We start from the raw sequence: 18825 nt of genomic DNA on the forward strand, positions 1-18825 counted from the left end.
AATTCGACCTTTAATACAAGGAGTTTGCTCTTGACTGTTGTGCTCCTTGAGGCCACTGTGGTGATGACATTTAGCCCAACGCTCTTTTGGCTCAGTCAATTACTGTCAGTAAATGAAGAAACCTTAACCATGGCATTTAAGGCCATTTCCATTGATTAAAGGAGATGTTGAAACTTTAATATCCTGCATTTTTTTTTTTTTTGGTATTGGCTGGTTTGGTGAAGACTTTAAAGTCTGTGCAAACTCAATATTTACAATGTTGATTTTGCTTGTGTAACGGAGGCCAGCTAGTGTGTGCTGTGCAGGTAAACCTCACTCCTCTGACCCTCTAAAGGTGCTCTAGCGACAGACACTAGAGGCCATGATCTTTAACCTCCTTGTTAGAGCAACCGTCTCCCATGCGGAAGGTCGCCGGTTCGATCCCAGCTCGGAGCGGGTTGGGCGGTCTAGGACCGGCAGGGTTACATTGGTGCCGTGACCTGGATGGGAGTGAGGTTTAAGGGGGTGAGTGTAACGGAGGCCAGCTAGTGAAGTGCTGTGCAGGTAAACCTCACTCCTCTGACCCTCTAAAGGTGCTCTAGCGATAGACGCTAGAGGCCATGGTCTTAAGCCTCCTTGTTAGAGCAACCGACTCCCATGTGGAAGGTCGCCGGTTCGATCCCAGCTCGGAGTGGGTTGGGAGGTGTAGAACCGCCGGGGTTACACTTGCGCACATTGATAATCAATTAATTAATTGATAATCAATTGATACACATTGATAATCAATTAATTGTTGCAAGTTAAGAAAGAAAAATGTTTGGTAATCTTTAATCAAAGTGTGGAGTGGTGGTTTTTCTCTGATGATGTCAGTTGGATGGTTAACCACACTCCTCTTACCGTTAGTTTGCCAAAAGTGAATGATTCCCCGCCTCTCACTCAATATTCTCATCCAGTTGGTAGTACATCAACATACTGAAATAGAAGTATCAGCAACATTTATTTTACACACTTTAAAACCTTCCGCTTATATAAATATATAAAATAAATAATTTATATAAATATTACATTCATTCAAAATAAAAATTCTGGGTTATTTCAAGCCATATTTGGGAAAAATATGGACAAACACAACTGTTGGGTTAAAGGTAGGTATGAATTGAATTGTCAAAAATATTATATTCAACTGAATTATAATAATAATAATACTAATATGTAAAAATAGATGTCACAGTGGCTTAGTGGGTAGCACAATCATCTCACAGCAAGAAGGTCGTTGCTTCGAGCCCAGGCTGGGTCAGTTGGCATTTCTGTGTGGAGTTTGCATGTTTTCGCTATGTTCGCGTGGGTTTTCTCCCAGTTCTCCGGTTCCACCCAACAAATCCAAAAACGTGGTACAGGTGAATTGGGTAAGCTAAATTGTCTGTAGTGTGTGAAAGAGTGTGTATGGATTTTTCCCAGTGATGGGTTGCAGCTGGAAGGGCATCTGCTGTGTAAAACATGCTGTATAAGTTGCTGGTTCATTCCGCTGTGGCGACCCTAGATTGGTGGAGGGACTAAACCGAAAAGAAAATGAATTATTAAAAAAAATTTTTAGATATTAATTATAATAATTATTATTGTTGTTGTTATTATTATCATTATTATATGTAATCTGCATTTATATCTATATAAGTATTTGTATTATCATGTTTCTGATCGATAAATTGCCTTTAATCATGTTTCAACTTTGAGTCCAGATTATGATATCCGGCGACGCAGTGGCGCAGTGGGTAGCATGTTTGCCTCACAGCAAGGTCGCTGGTTCGATCCTCGGCTCAGTTGGCGTTTCTGTGTGGAGTTTGCATGTTTTCCCTACGTTCGCGTGGGTTTCCTCCGTTTCCCCCACAGTCCAAAGACATGTGGTACAGGTGAATTGGGTAAGCTAAATTGTCCGTAGTGTGTGTGTATGTGTGGATGTTTCCCAGAGATGGGTTGCGGCTGGAAGGGCATCCGCTGCGTAAAATCTTGCTGGATAAGTTGGCGGTTCATTCTGCTGTGGCGACCCCAGATTAATAAAGGGACTATAAGCCGACAAGAAAATGAATGAATGAATTATGATACCCGATTGAGGACACAGTCTGCAAGGCACCCTCGCATCTCCTTATGCCCAGTATATGTATATTGTATATTATCCTCGAGTATGCTGTATTATCCTCGTCATTGTCCCGATGATGCACTGAGAGCTCAAGTCCTCGAGAGCAGATCACGGGTTTATCTCCTCCTCGGACTCCCGCAGCTTCTCCGCTCCCTCGGTGCGCTTTTCTTTCGAATTTCCCCCGTCATCCCGTGTCACATCCGGTTCAGCACCGCCGCTTGGCCCCGCTTGTCAAATTTCCTGCCCACACCTACTCCCTCTCGTATTAACCAGCCAAGTTTGTCCTAGTGATGAAGTAATATTTACGGCGCTTTCCCCGTTCATCCCTGTTCATTCGCGATCGGGTCCAGAGAGGAGGCGAGGAAGCTGAGATGAGCTAAGAAAAAACAATGCAAAGCCAAAACCATCCCAATCTCATCTTCACCTCATTCTGCCGCTGAATTAAAACGCGTTGGGTTAAGATCCGTTCAAGAGGAAGCATCGAGCCGGACAGCTGCACGGGAGAAACAGCCTTGCATGTGATTTTTTGTATCCCCGGATCAGGTGGCATCGGCGGCGGAAGATGCAGCCTGCAAACAAGCTCCTGAGTCTCACCCTCCTGGTGCTGATGGGTACCGAACTCACCCAAGTAGGTTTTCAAACGCCATTTTCAGCGGGATAATTAAGCAGATAAGATCATAATAAGCTTATTTCGTGATTATTAATCTGTCGGGATATTAACTAATATGATTTTAGGAGAAAAAAAATTATCACAACGGGGTATTCTTCTAGCTTGAGGTTTATAATGGCACATGGCTAGAAGGGGTATTTTATAGTAACTTTTATTGTGAATTGGTAGTTGAAGATAAATGCATTTTAGCAGTGTGAGAGAGATGGGTTTTTATCATTTCTGTGATATTATTCTTGACGATAAAGCACTGTGGGGTTTGCTTGTGCAGTGTATTCTCATTATCCACACGCTGTGATTGTCTCTAACACTCTACAATCTCACTTTGAAGACGAGAATAGCAAGTGAATTGCTTTCTCCACACTCCACGACGATGCTCTCTCTATTCAGAAATGACTTTTCCCTTAAGCCCCTGACATTATTGTGGGGAAATCTCTGCTGGTGAGTCCATCAAATTGTAATAACTATTGAAAGGGGCGAGGTGATTAGACTTACAGAAAATTGAATTAGCACGTTCATTCAGGCTCCTTTTTAGGTCCTCCACCAGCTGTTTTGCGCTAAACATCTTTTAAATCCTGCAAGAACTGTGATTTATTGGATGATATATTTAACTGAGTTAGATTTCTGAAACTATAAGTGCCTTGTGTGTAATTATAAATCGATGAAAATCATAATATAATGCAATGATTGTTTATCCCTATCTCAAAAGTAAACATACAGGAGTTGTCACTGGGGCAGTACCTTTGCAAAAGGTACACATTTGTAACTGAAAAGTCCATAATTGTACACACACAAAGATACTTTTTAGGTACATTTTGGTACTAATATACTCCTTTTAGGTACTACTGTGGACTATTTGGGTGCAAATATGTATCTTAAAAGGTACTGACCCTGTGACAGCCCCTGTACCTTTATTTCCAAGAGTGTATAATCATTTAGGCTCTTTTTGTGTTCATTGTGAGATATTTTTGCACAAGAAACCAAATGTCATTCATTCATTATTTAATTCATTTTCCTTCGGCGTAGTCTCTGATTTATTATAGGAATCGCCAAAGCGGAATGAACCGCCAACTATTCTAGCTGTTTTACACAGCGGATGACCTTCCAGCTGCAACCAAATGCTCTCATTCACACACACTCATACACCATGGCCAATTTAGTTTATTTAATTTGCCTATAGCGTATGTCTTTGGACTGTGGGGGAAGTCAGAGCACCCGGAGGAAAAATAACTATGCAAACTCCAAAACCAAATATGTTATTTCATATTATTATTATTATTATTATCATTATTATTATTATTATTATTATTATTATTATTATTATTATTATTATTATTATTATTATTATTATTATTTCAGTTTTCACTTAATAATAGTAAAATAATTTAAACATTTACAAAAATGATGCTGGATTTCTTTTAAAATCTGAAACTAGTGCCTGGGATGACTGTATTTTGTACCAAATTATAAATTACTGGGGGGGGGGGTGTATTTCTTGAATGACTTAATAAAAATTGTGGTTGATGTGATACATTTTTCCATCCCTATAATTACAATATCATAACTATAGAGTTAGTAGCACTCCATATTACAGAATACAACTTTTTATCTTTTTATCCATTATTAATAAATGCTTAAATATTAGATTAGATTAGATTCAACTTTACTGTCATTACATATGTACAAATGCAGTTTGGGTACAACCAGGAGTGCAATAGCAGCGAGTGCAGGATACAGATAGAAAAACTATGGGGATATTTACATATGGATGTACTATGAACCTTATATACAGGTTGTATTAGTGATGAACAGAGATTAACAATAGATGAATATATGTACAGGTTGCTGTTAATAATCAGAAGTGTGCTGATAGATGTTAACATAATTGCAAATATTGAACAATTCAACATGAATGAATCAGTGCAATGTAGTGCATTGAATATGTGCATTTTTTTTATTTAATTAAAATAAATAAACTACTTAACCTGCCATCGCTACATTAAATATCCTGTTCTACCTTATTTAACCCATATTAATAATCAGTTTTGCTAGAATAATTTGATGTAAATGGGTTCAGAGGTTGATGACTGAATATTTTAATAAAACCAGTTATCAGCTGACACAAGGCTGCAGCCAAAATACAAAAGCTACTTATTAATGCATCAATATTAATGCGTTAAAAAGTACATATTAGCTCCTAAAAATGTATATACATATAATATATACATACCAGCACAGAAAGGAAGTTTCTTGTGCAAAATCAGTGACCCACAGTACACTCTCAGAAATAAAGGTACGCGAGCTGTCACTGGAGTGGTACCTTTTTATACACATTTGTACATAAATGGTCCATATTAATACCTCAAGTGTACATATTAGTACCTAAAAAGTATCTACCTCTTAAAATGTGTAGGTACAAATATAAGCTACCATTATGGACTCTTTAAGTGCAAATGTGTATCTTTTGAAAAGGTACCACCCCAGTGAAAGCTCTAGTACCTTTATTTTCAAGAGTGTGTAACCTGAAAAAGTGCATGAAAGAGGACAGGTAATTAGGAGGATATGAGGATGCGCTCAGACTCAGTCTGTGTGAAAGAAGAGACCGGGTGTGAGTGCTAATTTGTCGGCACTTCATTAAGAATGTGTCTACAGTATGTGAACTAAAGATGTCTAATTGGAAGATAAAGTTGTGTACGGTTGGGGTGGGGGGGGGGGGGGGGGTGATTGGAACTTTAGTCTAAGAAAAAAATGTTTAAATGAGAATGAAACCTGCACTGCCCTCTGTTGGTTAAATAATGTCAAGTCAATTTGAGAGCTGAAGAGTGTCTCTAGTCTATCCAGGTCAAATCCCCTGTTCAGAACTGGCTTGTGAATAAAAGGTGTGTATGAGTGAGTTATCTTTTTAATCTAACATCTGCTGATGGTTTAGAGTTTAATGAGGTAATCACAGAGCATTGCAAATCGTGGTTATTTTATTCTAGCACATTAAATAATGTGTGTTTCTGTCTACTGCATGCTGTATTTAGCCGATGAGCAGTGTATACTATATATATATATATATATATATATATATATATATATATATATATATATATATATATATATATATATATATATATATATATATATATATATACACACACACACACAATTGAAGTCAGAATTATTAACCCCCCTGTTTATTTTATTCCCCAAATTCTGTTTAACGCAGCGAAGATTTGTTCAACACATTTCTAAACATAATAGTTTTAATAACTCATCTGTAATAACTAATTTCTTTTTTCTTTGCCATGATGACGGAAAATAATATTTTACCAGATGTTTTTCAAGACACTTCTATACAGCTTAAAGTGACATTTAAAGGCTTAACTAGGTTAATTAGGTTAACTAGGCAGGTTAGGGTAATTAAGCAAGTTATTGTATAACAATGGTTTGTTCTGTAGACGATCAAAAAAAATCTAGCTAATAACACCTTAAAATGGTGTTTAAAAAATTTTAAACTGCTTTTATTTTAGTTGAAATAAAACAAATCAGACTTTCTTTAGAAGAATAAATATTATCAGACATACTGTGGAAATTCCCTTGCTCTGTTAAACATCATTTGGAAAATATTTAAAAAAGAAAAACATTTTAAAGGGGGCTAATAATTCTGATTTCAATTGTAACTTGACCTTTTCAGATAAGATTCTAAAAAGTAGGATAAGGTTGTTTGTTTTTAGTGTTCGTCTCACTTATTAAAATAAATAAATTATATAATCACTGAATGGTCCTATGTGAAACCCAACCAAAAACATTTTTTGTATGGCATCACTGCAAAAAACATATTTTGGAACTATTTCTTTTAAGAATGTAGTAAACATCAGGCAGCATTCATTCATTAACTTTCCATCAGCTTATCCTTTATCTATCAGGGGTCGCCACAGCGGAATGAACCACCAACTATTCTGGCATATGTTTTTATGCCTTTCCCATACACATCCACACACACACTTATACACTACGGCCAATTTACAGTGCATCCGGTAAATATTCATAGCACGTCACTTTTTCCACATTTTTTTATGTTACAGCCTTATTCCAAAATGGATTAAATTCATTTATTTCCTCTACCTTATAATGACAATGTGAAAAAAAGAGTTTTTGAAATTGTTGCAAATTTATTAAAAATAAAAAACCTGAAAAATCACATGTACAGAAGTATTCACAGCCTTTGCTCAACACTTGGTTGATGCACCTTTTTGCAGCAATTACAGCCTCAAGTCTTTTTGAATATGACGCCACAAGCTTGGCACACCTGCCCACCTGGGAATGTTTGCCCGTTCCTCTTTACAGTACCTCTCAAGCTCTATCAGGTTGGATGGGAAGCGACGGTGTACGGCCATTTTCAGATCTCTTCAAAGATGTTCAATAAGCCGCTCCATTGATATTTTGGCGGTGTGCTTTGGGTCATTGTCCTGCTGGAAGATGAACCGTCGCCTCAGTCTGAAGTCAAGAGCACTCTGAAGCTGGTTTTCATTCAGGATGTCTCTGTACATTGATGCATTCATCTTTGTCTCTATCCTGACTAGTCTTCCAGTTCCTGCTGCTGAAAAACGTCCCCACAGCATGATGCTGCCACCACCATGCTTCAGTGTAGGGATGGTATTAGCCTGGTGATGAGCGGTGCCTGCTTTTCTCCAAAAGTAATGCCTGGCATTCACTTCAAAGAGTTCAATTTTAGTCTCATCAGACCAGAGAAGTTTGTTTCTTATGGTCTGAGAGTCCTTCAGATGCCTTTTGGCAAATTCCAGGTGGGGAGTGTCTTCCGTCTTGCCACTCTACTATACAGGCCTGATTGGTGGATTGCTGCACAGATGGTTGTCCTTCAGTAAGGTTCTCCTCTCTCCACAGAAGAACGCTGGAGCTCAGACAGAGTGACCATCGGGTTATTGATCACCTCCCTGACTAAAGCCCTTCTCCCCTGATTACTTAGTTTAAATGGCCGGACAGCTCTAGGAAGAGTCCTGGTGGTTCTAAACATCTTCCACTAATGGATGACTGAGGCCACTGTGCTCATTGGAACTTTCAGAGCAGCAGAAATTTTTCTGTAACCTTCCCCAGCCTTGTGCTTTGAAACAATCCTGTATCAGAGGTCTACAGAAAATTCCTTTATCCTTATGTTTGGTTTGTTCTTTGACATGCACTGTCAACCCTGGGACCTTATATAGACAGGTGTATCCCTTTTCAAATCATGCATTAAGGTTAATTTTAAAGAGAAATGTAGAAATCACACTTTTGTGCATAAAAACTAGTCGCTGCTCAATTTATATATCACTTCGATATTGCAATGTGCACAATAGTCACATCACAGGATCAATATTATGTTGATATTTTCACAATTAGGCATGAACAATTGAAAAGTATAACGATAATAGAGTACAAATTTATCATTGGCATGTGTTTTTTTAAAGGTTTGTGATTGTGTGAGGATTTCAGCAGAGTTTAAAGCATTTAGAGACAAGCATTTTTATAGTCTGTAACTTTAACGATAGGTTTAATTGATTGAATTATTAATATGATGAAGACTACACAGTGCTGTTTTTCATTTGATTATTAGATTTCTATAGTTCACTATTAAGTCTCCCAAGAAAACTGTAAAGCACTGTTTATTTGACTTGTGTTTTTGATCTGTTGTATTTATCAATGATTGAAATGTTTAATTTATGCAAATTGCGATGCAAATCAAACTGCAGGGTATCCACGGGGTCTCAATTTTTTTTAAACGTCTTAAAGCTAAATTTTAGGCCTTACAAGTCTTAAATCTGCTGAAATGTTGTGTTGTAGGTTTTAAATCTTTTTTAACAGGTTCTAATTTTAATTTGTTCACATATACAGTAGCTACCCAATCTTGCCATTAACACCCAATCACCAACAAACTTTAAACTTTTTGTTTAAAAATAGCATTTATTTACTTTCCTTACAGAAACATTTGCTTAATAGTTCTCTATTTATTTACTGCTGAGCATACTGGCCTGACCTTTATTTTTTATTCACAATACTCATTAGAGTTAGTTTTTGAACTTAAATGGTTTGTTGCAATCGGTTTCCTTAAATGGTTTAGGTTACATTAACTTAGTGGGTTTTGCAGTGTATGATTGTAGACTAAAGTAATTGACTGCTATGCTTTGTTCTGTTCTTGGTAAGGATTATATAGGGTTTGTGAATGGATATATAAAAAATATTCAAACAAATTATTATTATTATTGTATTATTAAATGTATGGAATTGTAATAATTTTTAATAAGGCAAGTCAAATTCTATTTAGACTGGGATATTCTGAAAATAATATCTTTAGCATTTAACCCTGTATAAGTCTAAAATTTAATTCATAATGGTCCTAAAAATGTTTTTAATTTAAGTTAGTAAAACCTGCAGAAACCCTGACACTAAATTTAAATTAATTATTTACAAACAAAACTATTAAAGTCATCTGGTAAAATGGTATTTATATCGCAATATACAGTTGAGATCAAAATTATTAGCCCTTCTGTGAATTTTTTTTCATTGTCCAATATAAATGATTGTTAAGAGAGCAATGAATTTTTCACAGTATTTCCTATAATATTTTTTCTTCTTGAGAAAGTCTTATTTGTATTATTTTGGCTAGAATAAAAGCAGTTTTAATTTCTTAAAACCATTTTAAGGTCCATTTTATTAGCCCCCTTAATATTATATTTCGATTGATGAATGAACAAACCATCATTATGCCTAATTACCCTAACTTACTAAATATACTAGTATCTTGAAAAAATATCTTCTAAAATAGTATGTATTGTCATCAAGCAAGGATAAAATAAATCAGTTATTAGATATGAGTTATGTGAACTATTATGTTTAGAAATGTGGGCTAATAAGTCTGACTTCAACTGTATATTGCAGGTAAAAAATAAATGACGCAACGTCAGATTTTTCCAATAGCCTTATAATAATAACGCATTATTTTTTATCATTATATAATAATGTATATTATTTTAAATAATAATTTTGTAGGTTATTAATTATTAAGGTATCCCTCCAAAATTAATAATCTTTTAAGGCTTGAAAAGCAGTCAAAGCTGTCTTAAATATTGCTGACAGCGTGGGTATCGTGAGACCACGAGAAAACTTTGTACGTGCTAAGTGATTTAGTATGTCCGTGCGTCAAGCGCCAGGAGGAGGCTTTAGTGATATTTATGAATATTTCAGCAGTATAGCGAGCGGGTGGGCGGGGCGCGGAACCAATGAGACGAGATGCTCCGCTGAACTGCCGTCATTATTCGAGTGGAGAGAGAAGACAGAGCTGCGTCCTCTTATCCTCACAAAGCGCAATTATAAAGTTCGCTGTATAGGATAGTGCGCGTAGAAATGCCTGAGATGAATTTATTTACACCGGGAGCTTCGCAGGAGCGCGTAACCCCAGTCAGTCGCGCAGGTTACCCGCACAGCTCTCCACTGGAATGTGTATAATGAAGGATACTGGGAAAGAGGAGAGCAGAGATGTCGGTGCCTTTGCTGAAAATTGGAGTAGTGCTCAGCACGATGGCGATGATCACCAACTGGATGTCGCAAACCTTGCCCTCTCTAGTAGGTCTGAATAGCACCAAATTAAGCGTGGCACCCCCGGGTGTGCCGGACAGGAGCACTGGCGTGAGTTTTCCTCATTCTCTTTGTTCATCTTCTAGTTAAAATACAAACATGTTTATTATTGACACGGTGTGTTCATGGAAATGTAACATATAATATCCACTTAGACTTGAAAAAAAGTCTGTTTTGAATATATTAAACAATGCAAATATGTGAATTTTTTAACTTATAGCCTGGTAGTATACACTCTAAAAAACGTTATTTATTTCACCCAATGGTTAAGTTAAACACATTTGCTGCCTTGTTGGGTTATTTTTAATCTTTATTGTGCTATTTTTAATTACTGAACTAGTTAAGTTAAATATTTATTGCTTTGCTTGTTTATTTTTAACCTTTATTTTAAATATCCACTCGGAAAAGGTCAGTTTTAAATATATTAAACTATGCAAATTTCTGAATTTTTCGACTTGTAGCCTGGTATATCGTTCAATCTAAAAAACGTTGCATTATTTATTTAACACAATGGTTGAGTTAAACATACTTGGTGCTTTGTTGGGTTATTTTTAACCTTTGTTTTGGGTTATTTATTAATAACTAAACCAGTTAGTTACTAAATAGGTTAGCTACCATGTTGCTAAATATCATATGGATGTAGTTAGTCTTATAGATTGTAACATTGTATTACCCTACACCTCATATTTAGGTATCGGTATTCATTATATATCAGAGTTAGTCCTACTTAATCTGATACTTTAGTCCAACTATTTTATAACTACACTATATTGTAACTATTGTGTTTGACATCTTTAAGATAGATTTTTTTGTATCTTGCATTGATAGATATGTCATACTGTTTATTAAAATATATTTTATATTTGAGTTTTATGTCATTGCATTAATGCATTGCAGAAGCTCAAAAGGTGGCAGATAGTAACATCTCCTCTTCTGTACAAGAATGTACAATTTTGTAATATTTATTATACATTTAATTACTTTGCCGATTTTATTTTATTTTTTTCGTTTCAAAGTGTTTCTAGGACAGAGGTGATAGGAACCATCTACTGTAGTATAGAGTTGACCTGACTGTGCTTTCTTTCTCATTCTCTTTGTTCATCTTAGTTAAAATACAAACAAGTTTATTATTTACATGGCGTGTTAATTGACATGTAATATAAAATATCCACTCAGACTTGGAAAAAGTCAGTTTTGAATATAACAAACTGCGCAAATATCAGAATTTTTCGACTTATAGCCTGGTAGTATCGTACAATCTACAAAAATGTTGCATTATTTATTTAACACAATGGTTAAGTTGACATATTTGATGGTTTGTTGGGTTATTTTTAATCTTTGTTTGGGTTATTTATTAATAACTAAACCAGTTAAGTTAAATATTTGGTGCTTTGTTGGATTTTGTATATATATATATATATATATATAATATTTCTATTTAATGTAACTGCATTGATGCACTAGAAGGACAAAAGGTGGCAGAAAATAACATCTCATATTCTAGACAGGAATGTACAATTTTGTTATAAAAAATATTATGTTTATATATATATATATATATATATATATATATATATATATATATATATTATAAAAATACAATTGTATAACGATGGTTGTTCTGTAGACTATCGAAAAAAATATAGCTTAAAGGGGCAAATAATTTTGACTATAAAAAATTCAAAACTGCTTTTATTCAAGCCAAAATAAAACAAATAAGACTTTCTCCAGAGGAAATAATATTATCAGACATACTGTGAAAATTTCTCTGCTCTGTTAAACATCATTTGGGAAATATTTAAGAAAGAAAAAAATCAAAGGGGGGCTAAAAATTCTGACTTTAAATGTATATGTACATATACATGTACATATATACATGCATAAATGTACCTATATAGGTTCATATTCTGTATTTGCCATAGTTAAATTCCATAACATGCCAATAACACCAATTTCAAGTACCATTTTCATACATACATACGTTTTTTGCATTGTAAATGTTTTTTTTCTCAGCCTTTGTTTATAATGAGTTATTTCTCTTTAAAGACCCTATAATGAGATAGTTTACTTTAAAGAAAGGACTTATTCTTTGCCATAAAAGTAACGTTACTGAAAATACACACAGGAGCCTGATAAAAATGCTCATTTTAGAGTAAAATTTCAGACGGCATTTAGAGGTTTTTGCATATAAACTCTTCACCTATATTATATATCGCTTAGTTTGGTGATTTTGTTTTCTTTTTCTTCGTTTAAAGATATCTTGAGTTCATCAGAAGGTGTTAGTTTATGGGACAGATGTGATAGGAGCCATCTGGCTAGAGTTGACGCGACCGTGACAGCGTTATTAATTTAAATTGATATCCAATGTTATCCAGCTCGTCCAATTTACAAAAAAACCTTTGTTTCCTCTGGTTCAAACGGCGCAATCAGGTGAAAATGGGTCTCGGCGGGGACATTATTGACTTTGAGTGTGTTTATAGTATTGGCTCATTTTATTATTAGTCACCTGCTACCTTAGAAATCCTGAGTTAAAATCGATACTAGTTTAATCAGATGTTTGGGAGTAAGATAAAGATGTGATTTCTTCTTTTATAGTTTTTATATACAATATATTCAATATATAGTGCTGTTTCATAATCTGAATTCAGCATTGCGGTGGTGGCAGATTTACAAAGACATTCCTTTGAATTTAATAAAAAAGTGCTTTCTGTCCACAGTGGATATGAATATGGATTATTCATTAGATTACTCAGGATTAGGGCAAGACATACGGAAACGCTCTCTCTTCCAGATGGCTCTTTTATGTAAAACCACTGGGTCAAAAAATCCCCTTTGAGAAAAAAGATAATTTCGCGTCAAAGCAGCTACTGTGAAAATCCTTAGAAAAGTGTGTTCTGTCAAGATATATTGACCACTGATACACTGCTCTGCTCTTGAAACAAAATGGGAGTGGGTGAATGTAATAAACAATACACACACTGTTGCAGGGTTTTATAATACAATTTTTTCATGTTCTTGATCTGCTGGCCTAATTAGAATTTACTGATGCAGTGCTCAGCATATATAAGTACACCCCTCACAAATCTCTCTTTTAAATTCATATTTTTAATAGGAAGCTTTACAATATTATAATTGTGCATATACATTAGATTAATCAAGCCAAATCTGGGCCTAATCTAACAAAATAACTTACGATAACGACACAAAAACTAGTACAGCCAAATTTATACAGTTGAAGTCAGAATTATTAGCCCCCTTCAAATTTTTTTCTTCTTTTTTAAATATTTCGCAAATGATGTTTAACAGAGCTAGGGGATTTTCACAGTATGTCTGATAATATTTTTCTTCTGGAAAAAAAGTCTTGTTGGTTTTATTTAGGCTAGAATAAAATTAGTTTTTAAATTTTTTAAACACCATTTTAAGGACAAAATTATTAGCCCCTTTAAGCTACATTTTTTCTTGATTGTCTACAGAACAAACCACCGTTAGTCAATAACTTGCCTAATTACCTTAACCTGCCTAGTTAACCTGGTTAAGCCTTTAAATGTCACTTTAAGCTGTATAGAAGTGTCTTGAAAAATATCTAGCCAGTAAATATTGTTTACTTTCATCATGACAAAGATAAAATAAATCAGTTATTAGAAATGAGTTATTGAAACTATTATGTTTAGAAATTTGTTGAAAAAATCTGCTCTCTGTTAAACATAAATTGGGGAATAAAATAAACAATCGGTTTAATATTTCAGGGGGCTAATAATTCTGACTTAAACTGTATGTTATAGAAAATATTAAATACAAATTTAAAAAAGAGGAAAAATCAAGAGAAGAATAATAAATGAAAAATTACGTTGAATTTTTGTAGGTTGTAATGTATTTTTGCAATATTTCGCTTGAATTTAATAGTATTATCTTTCAATTTCTAAATATGTTTGGTGAGTAAAACATTATTTTAATAAATATATCTGTTTAATAAATCAGTTTTGTTTAAATGCACCAAAATGCATTGCCTACAGAATATTTACTGCTATATTCACTTACCATATAGCCTATTTTTGTATTTAATATATGAATGTTTACTGGTATTTACTTCTATAATGGCTTTTAACAAAAGTCATGATGATTATACACAGATCAACAAATAAGTATGTTTGGGGCTTATTCATCTTATAGACTTATAATTATTTTTAATGTGATTTCCTTTCATTTCATTTCTTACCATATATATCTGAAGATTTATGTGTTTTGTGTGTGTGTTGTGTGTGTGTGTTTGCTTGAAAATTATTGTATACATTGTAGCACGCTGCTGTATGTGTTTGTTATTTTCTCACTGAAAAAACTTTCAGGGTATGAAAATATTTTTTTCTGGCCTGCCATAACATTTCATGCATACCGGTTTTTTAGCAATTAAAATTGCAAAATATATTATATTATAATCAGAAAATTATTATGATATGAATAATAATATTAATGATGATGATAAGGATAATAATAATAATGATAGTTATTATTATTATTATTATTATTATTATTATTATTATTATTATTATTATTATTATTATTATTATTGATGATGATGATAATAATAATAAAAATAATTATAACATGACTGTTAAATAATAATAAAACAATTTGTTATTAATAAATAAATAATAATAAATTATTAGTAATATTATTAGTATTAGTTTTAATGGCTTTTTCAAGGTTTTCAACTTTTACAAAGAAATAGTTTACAATTTATTTGTACATTTACTTATCAGGTAATTGTTTAGTCATTTATTATTTATTTGTTAAATATACCCTCTATCTGATTATAATGTAACATTTTTATAATTTTACAATTGACATACAACATGCACACTCTTCAAAACAGCTCTTTAAACCTCTAAAGACAGACACAGAAGGTAATGTGTGCCAGTATGGATTAAAATGTAGAGATAGTACTGCTATGTAGAGATCTGTAATGTAAAGATAGTACATTTGCAAAATCCAATTGTAAATTTGTAAACCAACAATTGTTGAATTCACAAGTAAAAATCATAAATATTTTTGGCAAATGAATTGGATTTGTGCATTATGAATCGTTTTTGAATTTATGAATCGGATTTGTATATTTATGAATCCTGTTTTGAGTTTACAAATTGAAATTGAGTATTTATAAATTGTGTTTTGAATTTAGGTATTGGTTTTGCATATTCATGAATCCTGTTTTGAATTTACGAATTGGATTTAAGTATTTTTGAATCATGGTTTAAATTTGCGAATTGAATTTGCATAATTATGAATCCTGTTTCAATTTACAAATAGGATTTGTGTATTTTTGAATTGTGTTTTAAATTTACAAATTGGATTTGCATATTCATTAATCATGTTTTGAATTTATAAATTGGATTTGCGTATTCATGAATCGTCTTTACATTTTTTTACGAATTGAATTTGCAAAATTATGAATCGTGTTTGAATTTACTAATAGAATATGTGGATTTTGAATTTAAGAATTGGATTGGCATATTCATGAATCATGTTTTGAATTTATGAATTGGATTTGTATATTTATGAATCTTGTTTTAAATTTACGAATTAGACTTATGTATTTATTAATAGTGTTTTGAATTTACGAATTGGATTTGCATATTCATGAATCGTATCTTGAATTTGCGAATTGGATTCGTGTATTTCTGAATCGTGTTTTGAATTTATGAATTGGATTCGCATATTCATGAATTGTGTTTTTTAATTTCCGAATTAAATTTGTGTATTAAATAATTGTGTTTTGAATTTACGAATTTGATTTGCATATTCATAAATCGTGCCTTGAATTTGTGAATTGGATTTGTGTATTGGCGACGCAGTGGCGCAGTAGGTAGTGCTGTCGCCTCACACCAAGAAGTTCGCTGGTTCAAACCTCGGCTCAGTTGGCGTTTCTGTGTGGAGTTTGCATGTTCTCCCTGCATTCGCGTGGGTTTCCCTGGGTGCTTCGGTTCCCCCACAGTCCAAAGATATGCAGTACAGGTGAATTGGGTAGGCTAAATTGTCTGTTGTGTGTGTGTGTGTGTGTGTGTGTGGATGTTTCCCAGAGATGATTTGCGGCTTGAAGGGCATCTGCTGCGTAAAAAAACGTTCTGGATAAGTTGGCGGTTCATTCCGCTGTGGCGACGCCGGATTAATAAAGGGACTAAGCAGACAAGAAAAGGAATGAATGAATGAATGATTTTTGTATTTATGAATCATGTTTTCAATTTACAAATATTTTGTAAACGTATTATTTTTGACAGCGATCTGGCTCCATAGCTAATTTGGTTACCTTTACGGTCTGTCCATATGTCACATCAGGAATAAGCTATGCTTTATAGCCACAGATTGAGAGCTGCGGTTCCAATCATAAAAGTTGGTGACGGTGTTTGTGAATGTTCATCTGAACGGCAGAATTTGCCAACTTAGTTGGCTAACAAAAGTTTTGGCAAACTCACCCCTGTTTTAAAGTTCTTGCACAGAGAAAAGCATCAACTGGCCAAAAACACTCACTCTGCCCTTGTGTACTGTTCAGGCAATTAACCTTCTCAAAGACTGCAGTGGCAGAAAGGATAAATTTGCTACAAAGCTGCTTCCTATAAAACACACGGCGATCAGTCACTGACCTTCTTTCTCTTTGTTTATCCCAGGTGCTGCCTGCGAACCCTGAGGAGTCGTGGCAGGTGTACAGCTCAGCGCAGGACAGCGAGGGCAGGTGTGTGTGCACGGTTGTGGCTCCTCAGCAGACCATGTGCTCACGGGACGCCAGGACCAAGCAACTGAGACAGCTTCTGGAAAAAGTAACCTTTGAAAATAATCCACACAAAGCCCCACTGACAGATTAAACCGCACGACGAATGGCTTTAATAAATCTTTTCAGTAGTGATGCACCGATCTCGGTTTTTCAAAGCAAAAATTGTCTGATTCCAATTGTCGTTGTACAACGAACTGAAGTGAGGAAATTTAAAATAAAATCCAGCCAAAACAAAGGTCATATTGAGTTCATTTCGGCAGATCAAAACAACTCATCTCAAAGCAAGCTTTCTGAGGGGAGTTCGCTTTGGCTCTTAAACACCTGTGGTGATTATGCAATCAGTAAGTGTGTTACAAAACTCCAGCTTCTTTGATTGATTCATATCTCATATCAGTGGAAGTCAGATAGGAAAACAGGAGAACAACATCCAAAACAATAACTTCATGATGAAGCAGCATGAATATACTGGAGGGCTAATCGCTCATGGAGAGGAGGTTTGAAACACAGACTTTTCGAACTTCTTGCCCTCAAACGAAGAACAAAAGAATTACTTCTTTTGAAATATACATGATACAGACATAATCTATAAAGAAAGTACTATCTGAATGAAAAGATATAGTAAGGTTAATCTGTCAGCTTGAAATTGTACCGCCTGTTTCACACTGCAAGCACAAGCAGAGCGTTAGCAGCGCGTGCGCAGCACATATAGAGAGCAGAAGCAGCACGCAGGGGTTTGCCTTTCACACTAGCTGCGACTGCAGCGTGCAGCTCATCGGCAGCTGCTGCACAGATCAATGTTTCTCGGCCTATTCTATGTAGTTACCTATCTATCTATAAACAGGCCTACACTTTTTTCATCTGCACCAAGGCCCACAGCAACTTCCTCCTATGCTGTTACCTTAACCTAAGAGTCTTTATTTTACAAATTATCCAGATCCTAAAGAGCTGTAGCCCATGCTTCTCACACTCTGAGGAGTGTCATTCATGTCTTTTCAGGTGCACTCGGTCAGAAGACAATCATCTGTGATATCATGTCATTTAGTTTTTGATTGTCAGGATGATGTTGGCCTGTTGTTATAATAATAATATTTATACAATATAGTTATAATGATATTTATATTATATTTATAAATTTTATAAATGATAAAATACATTTATAATAAATATGATATTTATTTTTTAAATTTCGTTTTGTAGATCAGGCCTAAATAAATATTTGTTGCCGTTTTTAATCGTTTAAGTTCATTTGATTAAATATATTAAAATCAGTGAAAACTATTGATTCATTTATTGGGTAAAATTGCTACTTTTTACTGTCATTCAATGTGTTATTGGTCAATGAGTTATTGTTATTGGGCACTGCTGCTTCGGCGACACTCACGCCTCTGCTTCTGCTTGCGATATGAAAGCTCTAATCTGTTAACATGGACGCCGAAAAAAACACGCACTGCTCATGCTCTGCTCACACAGACAGCACACTCTATCTAACATTTTTGTGAAATATGTTATCTGTATATTCTTATTCTGTGACAACGTATTGACATCATGTGTTTGTGTGCGTACATTTTGGATCTTTTACTTATTAAACAAAATGTTTTAAACTCTAACTTGGTCCTATAAGGTTCTGTTTGTGAGCCAGTTTCAAAATGTGAAAGTAGGACCGATCGG

General features: G+C 34.4%; 1 protein-coding gene across 5 annotated transcripts in view; it reads left to right on the forward strand.

Moving 5' to 3' along the window:
• The first annotated feature begins 2441 nt into the window (after positions 1–2441).
• olfm1a (olfactomedin 1a) overlaps positions 2442–18825 on the forward strand; it is a 45481-nt gene continuing 29097 nt past the window's right edge. For 2 of the 5 annotated variants that reach the window (XM_087251656.1, NM_001002491.2), the window contains 2 exon segments: positions 2442–2741; positions 17054–17203. In XM_087251656.1, the coding sequence (XP_087107782.1) occupies positions 2676–2741; positions 17054–17203 (216 nt within the window). In that variant the 5' untranslated portion in view covers positions 2442–2675. 5 annotated transcript variants of the gene reach the window in all.

This window comes from Danio rerio, chromosome 5 (genome assembly GCF_052040795.2).
Source record: "Danio rerio strain M-AB ecotype USA chromosome 5, GRCz13ab, whole genome shotgun sequence".
Taxonomy (NCBI): Eukaryota; Metazoa; Chordata; class Actinopteri; order Cypriniformes; family Danionidae; genus Danio; species Danio rerio.